The sequence below is a fragment of the Bubalus bubalis genome, chromosome 1 (genome assembly GCF_019923935.1).
Source record: "Bubalus bubalis isolate 160015118507 breed Murrah chromosome 1, NDDB_SH_1, whole genome shotgun sequence".
Classification (NCBI taxonomy): Eukaryota; Metazoa; Chordata; class Mammalia; order Artiodactyla; family Bovidae; genus Bubalus; species Bubalus bubalis.
Window position 1 is genome coordinate 173,386,286 of NC_059157.1, and position 15,601 is coordinate 173,401,886.

General features: G+C 46.4%; 1 protein-coding gene across 2 annotated transcripts in view; it reads right to left on the minus strand.

Moving 5' to 3' along the window:
• CLSTN2 (calsyntenin 2) overlaps window positions 1–15,601 on the minus strand; it is a 731,303-nt gene that overhangs the window by 100,458 nt on the left and 615,244 nt on the right. For both annotated transcript variants that reach the window (XM_044946560.2, XM_006061606.4), the window contains exon 7: window positions 3,802–4,050. In XM_044946560.2, coding sequence (XP_044802495.2) covers window positions 3,802–4,050 — 249 coding nt within the window. The remainder of the gene's footprint in view (window positions 1–3,801; window positions 4,051–15,601) is intronic.

Below are 15,601 nucleotides of genomic sequence, written 5' to 3' on the forward strand. Positions count from 1 at the left end.
GCAGCTCCAGCTCGGGCTGCTGGACAGTAACAGGCGGGAAAACGAATGAAAAGGTGTTAGTCGTCGTGAGGCTTCTTGGTGGTGGTGCTGAGAGTGATTTTCTTTCTTTTATAAAACTGCAATTAACCCTTGATGACTAATCAGTTGTTATCCAACTATTAATAAACTACTTCATCATAGGCTAGCATTGGTGAGTTTTACTTAGTGGGTAAGACAGAAACTGGTGCAATTTTCATGAAGGGTGATTTTGTAATTTATATCAACAGCCTTTCTAACATTTATTGGGTTGACCAAAAAGTTTGTTTGGTTTTAAAATCCAAACAAACTTTTTGGTCAACCCAATATATTCTTTTTGTTTTTTTTTTTTTTTTGAACTTTACAATATTGTATTGGTTTTGCCATACATCAACATGAATCCACCACAGGTGTACACATGTTCCCCATCCTGAACCCCCCTCCCACCTCCCTCCCTGTACCATCCCTCTGGGTCATCCCAGTGCACCAGCCCCAAGCATCCTGTATCCTGCATCGAACCTGGACTGGTGACTCATTTCTTATATGATATTATACATGTTTCAAGGCCATTCTCCCAAATCATCCCACCCTCTCCCTCTCCCACAGAGTCCAAAAGACTGTTCTATACATCTGTGTCTCTTTTGCTGTCTCGTGTACAGGGTTATCATTACCATCTTTATAAATTCCATATATATGCATTAGTGTACTGTATTGGTGTTTGGTCAACCCAATATATTCTTTAACTCAATAATTCAGCTTCTGGTCAGGAAATAATCAGACCTGTCCATACAGGCATATACAAGAATGCTTATTATATATTGCAATAATGCCTATTACAACATTGTTTCAGCTGCATTTAAAAGGAAACAATCTAAATATCTATAAAAGGGAGCCAGTTAAATGAAGTATAAAATAAAGCCTCAGGACTGTCATGTAATTCATATTTTTAAAGAATATTTTATCACATAGAGAAATGACCTGGATACATGTAATGTTATTTAAGAGAAACATAATAGTATCACAGGTATTATAAAAATAGATTGAAAATTGTAAGAATATTCTATATATACATAGAAATAAAAATAAGATTTCATTTCATAGTGAAGTATGCCAACTGTTATCAGAAAATACCTCCAATTATTAGAATTTTAGGTGACTTGTATATTTTTCCTACTTTTCTGCGATTTTAGGTTACTTGCTATAAACATGTGTTGCTCTTATAACTTGACAATTCTTTTCCTGAAATATAAAAGCCCTAATCAAGCTTTAGTTGATCCTGAAAATTTTTTTAATTTAGGGCAGGAGATATATATATAGGTTTATATTCAAGTCAAAGAAATGAGAAAATCTTCCCCATCTTTTTTGTGCCAGTGTTGAGCTGATTGGCCCAGTGTTATTTTATGCTGAGGCCAGAGCTGAGCAGTGCTATAACTTGCTGGTTGAAGGGGCTGAAATGCCTATTGGGGGCACTACTCTGATGAAAGTGAGGCATCATCGTCTAACACAGAGTTTTCAGCCACGGTTGCACGAACGAATCCCCCAGACGCTGACTCCCTGGGCCGGGGCAGGGCCCTGGCATCTAGGTGTTTTTACAGGGTCACCAGGTTATTCCAGTGCATAGTAGGGTTGAAAGCCGCTGTTCCAATAGCATGGTCCTGAAACGTGAAATCAGTCCTGAATATTCATTGGAAGGACTGATGCTGAAGCTGAGACTCCAATACTTTGGCCACCTGATGCGAAGAACTGACTCATTGGGAAAAACCCTGATGCTGGGAAAGATTGAAGGCAGGAGGAGAAGGGGACGACAGAGAATGAGATGGTTGGATGGCATCACCAACTCAATGGACGTGAGTTTGAGTAAACTCTGGGAGTTGGTGATGAACAGGGAGGTCTGGTGTGCTGCAGTCCATGGGGTCGTAAAGAGTCAGACATGTTTGAGGAACTGAACTGAACTGAAACCTGAGCCAGAGGAACTAGGGCCAAGCCTGTTTCTTTGGCAATCAGTTGTGTTATCTTAAGTTAGTTGCTCAGCCTTTCAAATTCCACTTTCCTTCTCTGGAAGCCCAAAGGTCTCTATCTGCCTGACCTGCCTCCCAAGGGCATTTGATACATTTTAGAAAGGACTCCATGTGTGTGGCTGCTAACCCTAGCTGGGGATGCTTTGCATTTGGGCTCCTGGGTTCATGATGGAAGCACCCTGCCAGGCACTGTGAAGATAGGGCCACAGGGTGGCTCCTGGGGTCCTGGGCTGAGCTCTGAACCCAGTCCCAATCCCCAGTGGCCCTTAAGCAGGTTTGCGGGGCCCTTCCTAGAGGAAGATCCCAGGAAAACCAATCCTTGGCCCTGGCTCTGACACCATACGCCTAGAAAAATGGGCAACTTCCTTTGTCTCAGTTTCTACATCCAAAAAAACACTTTAACATGTATGGCAAAGATTAGATGAAATAGGAAATGCGGGGTCCTGATAATAATAGAATGTGGAATAAAACCAGAAATAGTAATGACAATGACAACCACATTGAGTAAACTGGCACTGATTTTATGTCTGGATCTGCTAAGTGATTTCATACATTATCTCATGTTTATCTCCCCCATTTTACATACGGGGAAACTGAACTGAAGCTGCATAGCAAGCCCTCAAAGGTCACGTGTTAAATAGTGGGAAAGCTTCCATGTGAACCGTGGCTGTCCAGTGGCTGAGCTGAGCATGCAGACTTCCTTCTCTCCTGTCTTCTCACTGCACCATGAGCTGCCGTTATTTATTTGAAGTATTTTAACAAGAGTAGCATTTGAAATGGAAAACTGTGGGCATCAAATTTTCATAAGATACCAGAGTATTTGTGTGTGTGTGTCTTTACATGTGGGGTGTGATGAGCAGAAGATGGTGTTGGAGTTAGCTGGAGCTAAGCTTACCTTCCAGTTCTGATACCTATTGGCTGTATAATTTGGGACAAGCTACTTAACCTCTCAGGGATGTTTCCTTATCCTTAAAACAGAAAACACAATATTGCTTTTATAAAATCAATTGTGGAGATGTGAGACACCGTTTGGAACAGGAAGAGCTAACACAGATTGCACTTCTTGTGTGCCAGCTACTGTTCTAAAGCTCTATATGTACATCAAATCACTTAATTCTGATAAAAACCTTATGAGGTAGATAATACTATTAATAAAATGCATGTTTTATAGACTGGGAAATTGAGGCACAGAGAGGTTAAACAACTTGCTCAAGATTACACAGCCAGTAAGTGGTGGAGCATTTTTAACCACCAAGCTGTGAACCCCCCTACACACACTTAGCATGCTGAAAAAGAGCTAACAAGACTTAGCTATCATTGTTATGCACAGCAGTGATTTTCAAACTACCGTTGTAAGTTAGCAGGACCCTTTCATTGAAAATGATCTTAATGGAAATATGCCTATATATAATACAGTGAAGGTGGAGCTGCTTTGCTTGAAGAAAAGATGAAATCTCCTCCCTCACCCCCAACCCCTGGTATAGCAGCCCCACATTACTTCTGGGGAGGCTGAGGTTCTGAAGAAACCAGTCTGAAAACCACCAATGCCAACTTTTTGATTCTTTTGTGTTTGTACCCTACCTCCCATTTGTGGTCTTGCCCTACCCCAAGCCCAGGAAGTCAGCAGGCAGAAAACCAAGGACCAGAATATTTTCCCAGGTCTCCTCTCATACTCTTGTTTTTCTCTCACACTCGTGGTGGCCATGGCCATGCCTGACCAGCTGGGACATAATGGGCAGCTGCTAGGAGTGCTGGACGCGAGGCTCACCGGTTTTATCTGAGTTGCAGAGGATGGTTTCCTTCTCGGCTCTCACGCCAGGGCTGGGGCCGTGCTTCATCCACATGGTGATGGTGAACTGGTCGGTCAGGTTCTTGGGCACAACTCCATCAGGGATCTTGGCACCCTGCCTGCCATCGAACCTGAAGATCATTTCACTGCTATCCACCAGCAGTCCTATGGTCCAGCTGGTGGCAGCACTGGGGGATGGCAAGAGGTCAATGATGCCAGAGGAGGCTCCTACAGGGGGCGGGGACAGAAAGAACAAAGAGTCATTCCTCCCAGGCCTGGTGTCTTCATGTTCTGTTTTCTGCTCTCAGGGCTACAATGAACTAATCTGCGTACTCACCCAGAGCTAAGAGCTCTGCCCTGAGCTGGGTGACTTGGGGAAAGAAGGGTTAAATGTCTTCCTTGCCCAAGTTGCCCATGGCGGCTTGGGGAGGCGTCGGTAACTTACAGACAAAAGTATTGCATGTGGGAAAACAGTGCAATTAACCATTATACCAGAAAAAAAGTGCTGAAGGAATTTAGAGAAACGAGATTACCCCGGGGGCTTCGAAAAGCAGGCAAGGTTCCTGGAGAAGGCCAGGGCTTGATTCCAATCGATGGATTCATTCACACACTTATCCATTCATTAACCTGTCAGCCATTTATCGAGCACCCAGCAGGTGCCAAGACCCCTCCTGGGTGCTGGCAAAGTAAAAGTGAATCAGTGCAGTCTCTGACCTGGAGGAGCTCGGTCCCCACAAATTGATGGACACCTGGGGTGCAGTGAGACCAGGGCTGTTATGGGGAAAGCTCTAGGTCCTCACCTGGAAGAGCTCGGTCCCCACAAATTGATGGATATCTGGGATGCAGTGAGACCAGGGTTGTGATAGAGGATACACAGCCTGATTCCAAGAGGAGTGTGAATCACTCTGCACTCATCACACTTTTTTCCAATCATTTGTTTAGGCCAAATGGTACAGTGGTTGAGAACACGGGTTCTGAAGTTGGCAGAACTTAAGTCTGACGCCTGGTGGTGGCCTGACTTTCTAGCCTCCTGACTGTGAGCAGAGACTTCACTTTTCTGATCCTCCACCCGCTTCTCTGCCACCTGCCCTCCCAGGTGTTGTGGGGACTGGATGAGAGACTGCATCCTGGCTTGGACAGTGTGCTTGGTGCACCATGAATAGTGCTCACTCTACATTAGCTATAGCTCTGCCGTTATTATTAGAGTTGCTATGATTTTTGCTACCACTATGATTCTAGGCTAAGGATAACCTGAGGCAGTGGGAGTGCCATAGGCAGATTTGTGTTTTAGAATAATTACACCAACAGCTTTGTGGAGGGTGGGGCTGAGTGAGCCAGAGGAGCTGACCCAGAAAGTAGGATGGCACAGCCATGAGGTAACTGGGCTGCCTTGGCCTTTTCACTGAAGCTCAGGTGCTGCCAGCAGTGCTCTTGGCATCCTTAAGCTCTGGAGAGGAGCAGAGCTCAGCTACTCAGGGGATGAGGAAGGTGGAGGGCTTCCTAATACCAGGGAACAAGAACCAGGGAGTCCAAGGTATGCCAAGGGCAGGGGACCAGGTGTGTGGGGCTCCTTCCTGGCACAGTACCAACCAGGTGGTCATAAATGGGTTTAATGGACAGTGGTTATGTGTATATAACCTGCCATTTGTCAGGGATCGCTGGACTTCTGAATTCTGTGTATCAGAGACTCATCTCACCTGGGGACTGCCACCATAAACACCCCCTAGAGTTGAAATGACCCTTGAAAATTCCTCAGAAAGGTGCAATATTAGAAACTAATGTACTTTGAAAATGTTTCACCCAGCCACTTTTCCCTGTAGCCTTGGAACAGATACCTATTGGTTTGCAACTGAAGGTTGGCTGCATGAAACATTTGTATCCTTAGAGCCAGCTGCTCTGCTTAGCTGGTGAGAAGCTCACCTTGGGAAAGGCCTCCGGGGAACTGCAGTGTCTGAGATGCAGGGGGTGGAGATTCTGGTCTCTTAATTCACAATCACCCTGTAGCTATGCTTATCAAGGGGAACTGTGGGCAGCGTTGACTGCGTTATTAACAAGCATGTTTCTTAGGGCTTTTGCCTGGTCGCATGCCTGACACATAGTAGGTGCTCCATTAATGTTTATAACTGCCTTTTCTTCTGCAAAGTACCTCTGTGAGATGCTTCTGGCCCCTACCCAAAACCCACTGAGCTTATTCACCCAGCCTCTAGTCCACACCCAGCATCTCTCATCGATATTTACTTGTTGGGATTTCCCTGGTGGTCCAGAGGCTAAGACTCGGTGATCACAATGCAAGGGGACCAGGGTTCAATCCCTGGTCAGGGGACTAGATCCCACATGTCACAACTAAACTCGCATGACACAACTAAGACCCAGCCAAGTAAATAAATATTAAAAAAGAAATTTTACTTGTTCTCATCCATACTCCTAGAGTCTTATTTGATGTCCATTTTACTTATCTGATAAGCTAGTTCACACTAACATTTTATTGACTAGCAAAGCCTTCAGGGCTATGAACCTCCCTAGGTGTTTGAAAGAAAGAAATCTACCAAGGTAGTGGTAGGTAAAGATTTGGGGGTAGTTGGAGGGTGGGACGTATGTGGTTTTTGGAATAAGTTCATTTTCCTAGAATCTCCCAGAATAATGCCACCTGGTAACAGCTTCTCTGTCTCATAAGTGAGTTGGTTCGGACACCAGGATTTGTCCAGGATAACAGCTGGTGACTAGGGCTCACACTGAATGTGTGTTGTTCTTGAAATTTCAGGTGGCTAGGGAGATGCAGGCTGACCATGCAGGGCTCCTGACTTCTAGCTCAAGCCAGTGCCCCCAACACAATCTGGCAGGGCCCAATACAGGGATGTGTGTTTGGCTGTTACCAAGGTCAGCTTTGCCACCACACAGAGCCAAAGACTTGCACACCAGGGAACCAGGATGACACTGACATGGCTCAAAACTCCACCTCTTGAGCTTCTCTGTTGATCGAGGACCTTGCTTTTGTTAAGGAGCCAATGTTCCTGCAGAATTCACTAGTAACTTAGGCTACTGAAGGAGCTGATTGCTAATTTTCCCCAAAGCAAAGTTGGATAGAGGGAGGGAGGTTTAGAGCAAGGATGAGGTGGAGGGTGATGGAGAGAAAACAGAAAGAGAAGGTTAGGAGGAAGAATTGGTTACATGTCATTTTATGTATGTGTATTTAGGGAACTTTACTTTTCATAGTTACAGACCTTTATTACTGTTTTTTGACATTGATTTACAATGTTATGTTAGTTTCTGCTATACAGCAAAATGATTCAGTTATCCATATGTGTACATTATTTTTTATATTCTTTTCCATGGTTTATCACAAGATATTGAATGTAGTTCCCTGTGCCACACAGTAGGATCTTGCTTATCCATCCTATATGTAGTAGTTTATTTCTGTTAAACCCAAACGCCCACTCTATCCCTTCTCCACACCCTCTGCTCCTTGGTAAGTGCAAGTCTGTTTTCTATGTCTGGGAGTCTGTTTCTATTTTGTAGATAAGTTTCTTTGTGTTAGATTCCACATATAAGTGATATCATCTGATATTTGTTTTCTCTGTCTGACTTACTTTACTTAGTGTGACAATCTCAAGGTCAATCCATGTTCCTGCAAATGGCTATAGTGCTGCTAAGAATATAGGGGTGCATGTATCTTTTGAATTATACTTTCAACAGACATTTATTCTCATTTCCCTGGGAACATTTTATTGGGCACTGAGTGGGTCTAGACTTAAGTACGTCAATGCTTTTTCTTAGTTATTCATCTAAGTGGTGGATATTATTATGATTCCAGTTTATAGAAAGAAATCCGAGGCTCAGCAAGCCCAGGATCACAGTCAGCGAGTGAGTGGACCTGTCATCAGAACTTGCCAGCCCCAAAGCCCACACTCCCCGCCGCACCACCTCAATCAACCTGAAGGAAGATCTTATCATCTCCTGTACATTCAAAACAAAATGGAAGTATAGTGATTTATAATATTGTGTTAATTTCAGGTGTATAGCAAAGTGATTTGGTTACACATATATATGTATGTATCTATACACTTTTTTTGATTCTTCTCCATTTTAGTTTATTACAAGATGGTGAATATAGCTCCCTTTGCTATACTGTAAAACCCTGCTGTTATCTATTTTATATATGGTAGTGTACATCTGTTAATTCCATTTTCCCCAATCATCCACTCCCAACCTCCTGTACATTTACAAACATGGAAACTGAGGCCCAGAAAAGGGAAATGACTTGACCAGGATCACACAGCCACACAGCTAGTTAGAGGCAGGCCCCGCTATCAGACACCTGGTGATATTCTTTCTACCATACAGCACAGTGTCCTGCCAAGCTCAGCCCAGAGCCCAGGACCCATCTCCCTGTACAGGTGGCTGTCCACAGAGAGGCATGTGCCCTGGCAAGGCCACCGATGTCATCCTTGATGAGGGAAATAGCATGTCACTCTGCCCAGCCCACAGATGTTGCCTCCAGGAAAGCATGACCCTGTGTTTCACTAGAGCAGACTTCCACAGACTTAACTGATTATATTTCATTTTCTAGGGGCTTCCCAGATGGCTCAGTGGTAAGGAATCCACCTGCCAATGCAAGAGGCTTGGGTTTGATCCCTGTGTCAGGAAGATCCCCTGGAGGTGGACATGGCAACCCATTCCAGTATCCTTGCCTGGAGACTCCACGGACAGAGTCTAGTGGGCTATAGTCCATGGGATTGCAGAGTCAGACATGACCTAGAGACTGAGCAACAATTTCATTTTCTGGTGCACTTAAATAAAATGAGAGAGATTTTCTTTCTCCTAAAGTTCTCTCTCCTCTCCCTAAGGTATCCTGTGGAAAGCAGTGGGTAAACAGGATGCATAACTTGCAAAGATAGTGTGGCATTGTCTGCATGTCAGGGTGTATTTAAGATGCAAAAGTCCCTGGGACCCACTGGGCTACTGAGAGCTCATACTAATCTGGTGCATGGAAATTGTGGCCTGAGTGTAAGGGGCTTGTAACCAGAAATGAAGCCTGCTTTGAAGTCTCTGAGCCCTATCAAGGTGGAGAAGCCTCGCCGAGCCAGCAAGTAGATAAAGACAGGGGTGAATTAGGCAGATTTCAGGACACACAGTGGAGTGAGAGCCCACACGATGCCTGGGGGCAGGGGTCACCATCTGGGTCTTTTCTTTTTTAATATTTACTTATTTATTTGGCTGTACTGGGTCTTAGTTCTGGCACATGGGGTCTTTAGTTGTGGCACGTGGGATCTAGTTCCCTGACCAGGAATCGAAGCAAGAACCCCTGCAATGGGAGCAGGGAGTCTTAGCCACTGGACCACCAGGGAAGTCCCTGGACCTCTTAATTGTAGGGTTTGTGTGCTGTTCTAGTTGGCCTTGGTGAAGGCAGAGTGCCCTCAGCATTTCACAGTGGGTCTGCAGCCATGGTGACAGATGTGGAGCCTCAGTCATGCCTCCTTATGGTCCACAATGGGATGCAGAAAGGGATGGGAGAAGGGGAGGATCTCAGGGGAGAGAAACCATTGTAATCAAGGACACAGGCCTCATTCTGTAGCACCTTCCATGATTAGCAGTATCAACTCCATATTATTTCATTACATGCTTATATTATGTCTTAGTTATGCCAGGCACTGTGGTGGGAATACAGCAATGAACCATGCAGCAATGGGCCCTACCTCTAGAGACCCAATGGAAAGTCTTTTATTTTTGGTGGGTGGAATAGTTCATTGGTAGAGACCCAGTCCAGTACTCTTGCCTGGAAAATCCCATGGATGGAGGAGCCTGGAAGGCTGCAGTCCATGGTGTTGCTGAGGGTTGGACACGACTGAGCGACTTCACTTTCACTTTTCACTTTCATGCATTGGAGAAGGAACTGGCAACCCACTCCAGTGTTCTTGCCTGGAGAATCCCAGGGACGGGGGAGCCTGGTGGGCTGCCGTCTATGGGGTCGCACAGAGTCGGACACGACTGAAGTGACTTAGCAGCAGCAGCAGAGAGTCTTGGGGAAGCCAGGGAGGCCCTCTTGACAAAGGCCATACTTGAACTGCATGAACTGCATGATGGTAGAAAGCATTCTTCTGTTCTTAACATGCTTCAATGACCCACTGATCACAGTTGTTTGTGTGACTTGCTCTGACCAAGAAAATGTGAATGCAAATGACATGTGTCACTTTAGGGCAGAAACTTTATGAGCCAGTCCAAGGTTCACCACATACATTTTTTCCATCTGCCATGAGATCAACAATATTCTAGATAGAGACTATTCTGTTAGCCTGGATCGTGGTGGGAAACCAACATGGAACAGAGCCACAGTCAACCCAAGAAGGACATGTGATAGGAATGGAAATTAACTTTGTTATTTTAAGCCTATAGACTTTAAGCCTATAGACTTTGGCATCATTTGTTACCGCAGCCTAACTTGCCCTGTCCTGACTGATAATGTGCATAAGTAACTGACATCAGTGGCTACCATAACCACTTTTCTATCTGCATACCATCAGCATGGAGGTGGAGGACTTCTTGATGTCCTTTCCAAAGCTCACAGCCTGTTGATCCTACCATCAGATGGACTAAGTTTTTTACATGACTGTCTTCGCCTTGAACTATTAAGTGGTCTTATTAACTTCTAGATAACCTCACGAATGAAAGCATTTGGACACCGAACAAATATTTGCTGAATTAAAAATAAGCAAATGAGGACTTCCCTGGTGGTCCAGTAGTTAAGAATCTGCCTGTCAGTGTAGGGCACATGGGTTTGATTCCAGGTCTGGGAAGATCACACTGCTGCGAGTCAACTAAGCCTGTGTGCTACAACCACTGAAGCCTGCGTACTCTAGAGCCTGGGCTCTGCAACAAGAGAAGCCACCACAAATGAGAAGCCCATGAACTGCAACTGAACAGTAGCCCCCACTTGTCACAACTATAGAAAGCCTATGCAGCCAAAAAGATACAGTGCAGTCAAAATAAGTAAATAAATTAAATAAGCAAGAAAGCTGAACTTTCCTTTAAAAAAATGAATGAATGAATGAATAGATTCTCTATGAAAATCTCCTGTGCTCACAAGTGTATGAATTCTGAGAACAGCTCACTGTCTGATGATATGAGCTGGTCTAATGGATCCATTTCTTGATTTAATAGCAGGCTCTCACACTGCAGCCTTTCCTTCAACAGGACCTGTCCTCAGAGCTCTTGACTGCACACACAGAGCAGCTGACCCCGAGTGTCATATGGGGAGATGCTGGACAGATGCCAGGAGCCTGTGGTTTCAGGAAGGAGCCGTCCTGGCCTCAGGGCTCCAAGAGACATGTGTGTCACAAACTGCTTTTCTGCTTATTGTAATACACAGTGACTCAGGACCATGGAAGCAGGCCTTTTCTTAGGCTGGGGTTAACGTCAAATCGAATTTGGTCAGGAAGCCTCACTGGGGCCTCATCGTACATTTCATTCTCAAGGCAGTTGTATGACACTTCACCTTGGGAAAACCTGGGACTGAGATGGCAGAGTTCTTCATCTTGACTTTCTGAATCCAGAGGAAGTGATAAGCAGCTTGTCCAGCTTCCCCACGAGGCCTGGCTTCACATACAGGAAGGTCACTGGGGGACCGTGTTAGGCTAAATTTGTTCCTGCAAGTGGAAAGGGACACAGGCGCAGGAGCTTGCATCATGTTTTACAAAGTCTCAGCGTGCAAACCTCAGGCAGCAATATGGCTGACGTCTGGTGCTCCCTTGGAAACAAAGAGGCTTTTTTCTGGTGCTATTGCACCTGCCAGGTACTTCCTGACAGTGGCTCTGCCTGGCTGCTGTCTGATGGCTCCTTATTCAGGGATGCCATCACTGCTCCTTGTGAATGATGCTGCAGGAAGAGGAAGCAGGTGGGCACTGATCAGACCTCTTTCAGAGGGGGAGACAGCCTTGCCTGGGCTACTGCACAAGGACAGTGTCACGGAAGCAATGCCAGAATTCAAAAGCACCCGGGAGCCCTCCAGCACTGCTTCTGATAGCAGAGATGGCAGGCAAATATTGACTTAAGGAAAGGGTTTGGAATGGTAAAGGAGAGAAAGGTTCTAGCAGGAAAAAAAAATCATGAACAAAGGCATAGGGATGGGAATGAGCTGGGGATGGTGACAAATGGAATACTCTGGCCCAGAAGAGGCAGCACACTGGGAAGAAATGGGCTCTAACGATGGACCAGTGGGATGGTGGCAGGTCCTCGGGAGCTCGGGAGGGTGGGGAGTCATCCTAGAGTTGGGCACCCACACCTGGCTGTTTCACAGGTATTTGTCATCACTGTCCCCTAAATCCACCCTTGCCTGGAATTTCTAGTTCTGGTTGGTGGCACTCTCATCCAGTTAGATGCTCACATTAGAATCTTCTAAGATTCCTTGTTTTTAACTGCTTGTAAAGGGCATTTTTACAAGAGCTGTTTGGAATACTTAGGTTGTGCTGTTTTTCCCAATCTCCTGCACTATTCTAGAAAAACCTGCCTTCCCATGGGCCCTCCTTTGAGCCTGGCAACATGATAAATGGGGCACTGTGCTACCCGAGCAGGGCATACTGCACATTCAGTTCTCAATCAATGGTTGACCTTTACCGATTTTTCCTCCTAAATCTGTCTTAGGTTCATCCCTACTGCCATTCCCCTAGTTCAGAAATCATTATCTCTTGCTTAGACTATGGCCATAACATCCTAATTGGTCTCCCTGTTACTATCCAAAGTCAATGAAGATATGTAGAATGAAACTGGGGCTTAAAGTGTCAATGAAGTTATGTAGAATGAACACTGGGGCTTAAAGTGTCACGGTAGCCCTCTGGCTGGGAAACCCTGCCAGCAGCTTGTCGACAAGCCAGGGAAAATGCAGAGAAGCTTGTCTTCAGAACCTAAGGAGCCCCACATGAGTCAGGAATCACAACCCAGGCTCCGCTTTAGAAGAGATCGGGTCTATCTTGCCCTCACGGTCTGGAGAGAGCGTGGGGCCCAAGGAAGCAGACCTAACATGGATGGGCATGTGTCTCACTCATTTGCTTCTGCCTTTTCTCCTCTGTAGATTCAAGAGGCAGATTCCTGATCTGGAGGCAGGAATGGACCCGCCCCATCAGGCTCACTCGGGGTTCCCAGAAGTGCACACCGGGAAGTGTAAGTGAGGACTATACAGTCCATGGAACTCTCCAGGCCAGAATACTGGAGTGGGTAGCCTATCCCTTCTCCAGGGGATCTTCCCAACCCAGGGATTGAACCCAGGTCTCCCACATGGCAGGCAGATTCTTTCCAGCTGAGCTTGACAAAGGGTCGCTCCCAGTACTAGATAAGCTTGCATCTCAGGACAAAGTGCTTTCCTGTCTGATTTAACCTGCCTTCCCACCAGGTGAGGCTGGCAGCCCAGAGGAGTGAGCTATATTAACAACCAGATGCAATTTTGCTTTAAAGTTTCTTCCCTTGAAAAATCCTCTCCTTCTCTCCATCTCCTGTTCTCCCCCCAGCAACATTCAGAATCAAATCACCCGTGCGTGCCCTTGGGCTCATCTGATCTTTAACAAGTTGACTCCATCATCTCCTAACCTGGAGGAGTTGAGGAAATGACTGTAACCTGCGGTGGCGTGGGGTTGAGCTGACTTATAATTCAGGTGCACAGGGAGCAAGATGGGATATTCATTCAAAATGAGATGTTGGCGGAGATGGCTTCTCTGTGTGTGGAGTAAAGAGCACTGGAGGCAGCTTTCTCAGTACTGTGGGCTGCTGATGGGCATTTTTACAAGAGCTGTTTGGAATACTTAGGCTGTGCTGTTTTCCCCAATCTCCTGCATCATTCTAGAAAAGCCTGCCTTCCCATGGGCCCTCCTTCCAGCCTGGCAACATGATAAATGGGGCACTGTGCTACCCAAGCAGGGCATACTGCACATCCAGTTCTCAAATTGTCACTTGGTCCTTGGGCAAGAGCTGCGTGCATGAAGCTGTGAGTGTGTGCCTGTGTATGTACCTGTGTTTTCATTGTGTGCACATGTGTACCTGTATGTTGTGTACGTGTGTACCTCTGTGTGCACATGTGTGTGCTTGTGTGCATGTGTGTGTGCCTGTGCCTACTTTGTGTGCCCGTGTGCATCTGTGTGTGAATGTGTGTGTCCTTGTGTGCCTGTGCCTACTTTGTGTGCCCGTGTGCATCTGTGTGTGAATGTGTGTGTCCTTGTGTGCCTGTGTGTACCTTTTGTGCATGTGTGCACCTTGTGTGTGTGTGCGCACATAAGTGTGTGTGCATGTGTCTGTGTGTCAGTGGTGAGGGAGGAAATCTGTTGCAAAGACAGCAGTGGAGGGGCCCCCAGGAGGGGCTGCAGGCTGTGTTCAGGAAGTCATATCTTCCGTGTGAGATGGAGTTACCCCCAAGTATATGCCCCGTCTTAAGACTAAGCTCTTTCTGGAGCTGCCCACCGTCCGGCTGGAGAGGCTGTGTGAGGGCCTGAATAGTCTTGGAGAGAACAAGAAAGAAATGAAATATACATGGTGGGGAGGAAAGAGGCCCATCAACACACCCACGGTCTGGTTTACCAAGCACATGGAACCATTCCCGCCATACTGTGTCTTATTCTGCAGTTGACTTGAGAGATTTACATTCCAGCTCCAGAGGCCTGGCCCAGCATCACAGATCCAGAGCCAAAGAGCCCTTCCCTCCCATAGACCTACTTTCAAAGTCTGCCTCTGTCACTCCCTGTGTGACCTTAAAAATAATTTTTCCTCTCTGGGCGTCTAATTGTCCATGTTTAAAACTGGATGAATAAGACCCTCCTCAGTGTGAATTAGGGTAGGGCATGTGAAGCACACTGGAGAAGGGAATGGCAACCCACCCCAGACTTCTTACCTGGAGAATCACTTGGACAGAGGAGCCTGGTGGGCTATAGTCCATAGGGTCGCAAAGAGTCGGACACGACTGGATGACTAACGCACACATGCGTGAGGTGCACACAGCAGGTGCTCAATAAAGCTAAGCTTCGTCGGATAGAACCTGCATCAGCCTGGCTCCCAGTTCCAGCCTGCTTCCTTCTTGGGGCACCATGTCTCAGCACACTGACAGCCAGCCCTCTGTCCCCCACACTTGGATCCTTCACATTCCCCATCTTTCCTCCCAGCCTAGCTCTTCTCCAGCATGGCCATCCAGGCCCGGCTTCACCAGCATGTGACCTGAACAGTCACACGGGGCCCCCAGCTTGGTTTCATGCTTTGCTGTTTCTGCCTTAAAATCCTTCATAATTTTGGAACAACAGTCCAGCACTTTCATTTGCAGTAAGCCCTCATGTGCCATAGCTGGTCCTGGAGGAGGAGACCCACCTCTCCCTAAGAGGCTGGCACCACCCTTCACATTGGTCCCTGGGAAGGCACCTCTCTGAAATCAACACAGTACAAGGGAGCCATGTTCCTTCAGGTCCCATGCTAGGTGCTCTTCCACTCCTGGAGCCGTGTCTACATGTGTGTGCCCGTGTGTGTACACAGGAACATAACATCCCTATGTTACCGATAAAGAATAGAGGCTTTGTCACTGCACTTGCCCACAGCCTTAGAGTTGGTACATGGTGGGGTCTGATCAGGTATGGTTGGTGCTGAAAGCTGAGCCTTACAACCCTTTAACCCAGGGGTCCCCAACCTCTGGGATCTAGTGCCTGATGATCTGGGGTGGAGCTGATGTAATAATAACAGAATAAAATGCACAGTTAATGTAATGCGCTTGAATCATCCTGAAACCACCCCCACCTCCGGTCCGTGGAAAAATTGTCTTCCA